General features: G+C 41.9%; 1 protein-coding gene across 1 annotated transcript; it reads right to left on the bottom strand.

Annotated features, from left to right (window-relative positions):
* Positions 1 to 952: 952 nt before the first annotated feature.
* On the bottom strand, positions 953 to 1912 carry LOC128834285 (taste receptor type 2 member 40-like). Its single transcript, XM_054022894.1, has one exon. It carries the CDS (start codon positions 1910 to 1912, stop codon positions 953 to 955), a length of 960 nt encoding a protein of 319 aa, XP_053878869.1.
* Positions 1913 to 4283: the final 2371 nt, after the last annotated feature.

Genomic DNA, 4283 nt, shown 5'->3' with positions numbered 1-4283 from the left:
TATGTTTTATCGTACCCAACTTTTGGATTCCATGTGCTTCCAGTCAGATGGGTCCAGATACTGTCTCGAGGTATCGTCTCTTAGGTACAATTACAGGTGAAGATTCCCTGTTTGGCCTCTTTCTTTGGGAGGAGGGACTTCACAGTCCAATTGCCCTATCTTCGGAAACCAATGCTGACACTCCCAAGACTTCCCAACGGTTTATGTATATTCCTTCCTCTCCCCACCTGCCAAGTCCCACTTGGCTGTGGTTGCTGTGTACTTCAAGTATTCAGGGACATATAGCAACTAAAGTAAGGAACACAGGCTTTGCACAGCAACTTCTTAAATGATACACTTTACTCTTAGCATAGGAGATTTACAGATTTATGCAAAAATAAGGCCTGAATACAATCCCCCCACAGAGTCCTTATTGCACTTCAGAGCCCTTTAGCTTTGGTCAGTGTCTTCTAAAAGTACACCACCTCCCTCTTGCCTCCATTCCTTCAGTTGGGATTTCCATTTCTGGTCGCTCCTCTTGACTTACAGAAGCCCACCATTTAAAATCCATCTCTCTTCTTCTTTAGTCAGGTGGTCCACTGGAGAAACTACATCTCTTCCAATCAAGTGTTCAGTCTATGGGGAATTCCACGTTGCCCCAAACAGGTTTCTGGGAAGAGAGAATTTATTCAAAGACCTTGCTGTCAAAAAAAACTATTCCTCAACTATTCAATGTCAGGGGCCAGGATTGCTTTGCTGCACATTTCCACGCATGTGTGCCAGGGTCTTGCAAGCATATGGAGCTTCTAATCCACTGAAAGAGGATTCAACTTTTCCAGTTGGACCCTAAGAAAGATTTCAAATGGATAATAGACTGGAGAATATGGAAAAAAGGGGAAAATCAAATATTTTTCCACTACTATGCTTTACAAAGGTAGTGAACATTTTTGATCTGGAAGAACAGGAATAGATATTATGAAGTAACCTTTCTGAAACAGGAATTGGCAGAATTCAGAATATTTGCTGAGGCCAGTTTTAATTTGGGGTTGCCCAGAATCAAGATAATGGAGTGTACAGAAGGGTAGGCAGCAGCTATAAATATACACACCGTATATTTCCATTCATCATTGAAATAGGATGGGTTTCCTATTGGGAATGTTGAAGCCACATAATAAATATTGTAGACGATGAAAAAGGACACCACAGATCTAAGAGCACGCATATGGGCATCTGTGTTGGGGTTCCTGAAATTTTGATTAAGGTCTGAATTAAGGTTCATTTTCCTGATGTGTCTCCAAAGGGATATGATTAACAGAACAGATGAAGCAATAAATAAGATAAGGGGGAAAATAGATCCTACACTGTGTATCAGAAAAGTGAATTCCAAAAGGTTATTTATATTGTCTGATATCGTGCTATTTGTTGATAGACGATCTGTGGAGTTGTGAGAGGATACGCAATAGGAATAGCTGAACAATGTAAAAGCAACTGTGGTAACCAAGCAGTAAAGCACAGAGCCCCAAAGCAGCCATGGCACCAGTTTGGAGATTTTCAATTTTAAACAGCTGCAGAGGGACTGGTTGAAAGTGGCAATCTTCACACAGTAGAACACAGAAAGGCAGCTTGCAAAACAGAGACTCACTTGGTTTATGAACATCCAGATAACTAGGTAAGGCTGTAGTATTTGAAACCTATCAAAGATATTTTGATATACCTTAGATGAAATATTGTTTAATGTCACCAAGAATTGTAGGCAAAATCTGGAGAAGGCCAGACCGGTTATGATCTTATCATACGAAGACAATGTTCTGCTTTTGGCCCAGTCGATACAATTTAAGGCAACAATATATCCATTTGCAACAACTCCCACTGATAATTCTATTGCTGAGATGATCAGATAAAAAATAGCAGCAGGATCTAAAGACTTTTTCATCCTTAATTCTCTGTTTGTAGCTCACTTCTCAAGACTTTCCAGAAGACTTGGTTTAGAAGACGTCAGTTCAGAAGGCTTGGTTTAGAAGACTGTTCATGTCGGCTCATGGATATACAAAGCTTAATCCTTTTTGCATTGGTTCAAAAGCAGGATGAAAATTAAGTTTCACCTGTTGTTCATATATAACCAGGTCATTTCATGAAGATTCAAATCTGGCATCTATCCTGTTACTAAATATCTAGTTCATGGACAAAGATATTTGCATGTCCCTTCCCAAAATGCCCTGTTACTGACTAATCAAATCATTATTTTAATAAACTGAAAACCTAACCATTTATTTGAATATCGTAGGTGCTTTCTAAAATAAGCATGAGGTATAACTTGTGTGGTACACTGGCCTTAGTTAGCCCTCAGCACAAGAAATAAGATTATATACATATGGCAATGGTCAATGGAAACTGGGAGATACATTTAGATAACTGTGACAAGATATTCAGACAAATGTGCAGAATTCCTACCCTGATTTTTTTTTCATTCAAACTGATTTGTTACCATTCTAGCAATAAAATAATGAAAGATCCCTCAAAATAATCTCTAGCAGCACTGGTGACATCCCACTTGGTGTGTTTTCTGTGTGCAGGTTTATTGTAAAATGGAGATCAATGCAATAAAGAGGATGTAAAATACAAATGCAAATAGGAAGAATGCAACCTGCCTTGAGTCTTGGAGTGCTAATCTCTGCCCATATGCTGAAGCAGCAGTATGGATTGGTCTCCCAAACACTGCTTCTGTCTTGACATAAGCAACAGAGAGTCCTGTGGCACCTTTAAGACTAACAGACTACATCCGACGAAGTGGGCATTCACCCATGAAAGCTTATGCTCCAATACATCTGTTAGTCTTAAAGGTGCCACAGGACTCTCTTTTGTTTTTTTCAGATCCAGACTGACAAGGCTACCCCTCTGTGTCTTGACATAGTTTCCTTTTCCCAACATCTGGTATATTCCTTGCTCTTGAGGGGAAACCCCAGACTACAGCCACAATATCTGACTATTCTTTTTAAGAGAAAGTCAAGTCTTAAGTGTTTGCAGGCAGAAAAACAGAGTAGGCGGACAGAGGAGAAGCCAAAAGAGGGAGTTTGCCTGGGAACCATCCGAGAGGAGCTATGGTGAATTAGGGGGGCTGTGCTGTGAGCTGGTGCGGTGAATATCCAAGTTTCTGCTATGACCATTTGTTTGACTGCTGCTAGTTGCAGGGACTGTTTGATTGTGTGTCTGTTCAAAAAATATGAATTGGGAGTACTTTGTTCCATGTGAGCCTTGCATGGTTGATTGGAGGGAAGGCTTTGAGCTGGGGCAACTGCTTTGAGCCAGCAGCCTTATAAAGAAGCAGCCACTTTTGAACGAAGTGAGCTGCGAACAGAGAAGAAGCAAACAGAGGGAGTTTCCTTGGGAGTTTACCTGGGGGAAATTCCCACAGAGGTTTTGCCTTTCAGGCTTCTGTGAGAGGTAGATATAACATTTGAAGAGGCTCTTAGAAGGAATACAATATGGATAGTGAGTGATCAGCTGTTGTGACCTGCACAGGATGTGCCATGTTTGTCTTTCTCCCAGAGGATAGAAGCAACTTTGTCTGTACAAAATGTAAACTGGTCTCCATATTGGAAGAGAAGGTTAAAGGACTAGAGACCTAAGTATCAACCCCGCATTGCATCAGAGAAAATGAAGATTTTTCTGGATAGATGTCAGTGTTTAGTACTGCAGGCACAGCATGCTGAAGAATGAGAGAGGGCAGTGCAGAACAGGAAAGAAAATTGGCAGCATGTGACCTCCAGAAAAAGAAAGAGGAAAACCCATGTACATCCAATGCAGATAGAGGTAAGAAACCGTTTTCATGATCTCTGCACAGGTATTGCGGTGGAGAATGATTTGGATGAGTCATCTGAGGGTACGGATCAGAAGAAGACCCCATCGACTGGAAGGTATGGGATGCATTCTCCTAGGGATGGGGTTCCACGACCACCACTCCCAAGAGGAGGAGATAGTTGGTGATGGTCAGGAATTTGCTTCTAACAGGGGACAGAGTCATCCATCTGCCATCCAGACTGGGAACCTCGAGAAGTGTGCTGCTTGTCTGAAGCTGGAATTCAGGATGTGACGGAGTGTCTGCCGAGACTGATCAAGCCCTCGAACTGCTACTCCTTCTTACTTCTCCACAGGGGCACCAATGATACTGCCAAGAATGACCTTGAGTGGGTCACTGCAGACTATGTGGCTCTGGGAAGAAGGATAAAGGAGTTTGAGGTGCAAGTCATGTTCTCGTCCATCCTCTCTGTTGAAGGAAAAGGCCTGGAATCTCCATCCTCAGAGGT

The sequence above is a fragment of the Malaclemys terrapin genome, chromosome 3, assembly GCF_027887155.1.
Source record: "Malaclemys terrapin pileata isolate rMalTer1 chromosome 3, rMalTer1.hap1, whole genome shotgun sequence".
Taxonomy (NCBI): domain Eukaryota; kingdom Metazoa; phylum Chordata; order Testudines; family Emydidae; genus Malaclemys; species Malaclemys terrapin.
This window is presented reverse-complemented; position numbering and strand designations above follow the sequence as displayed.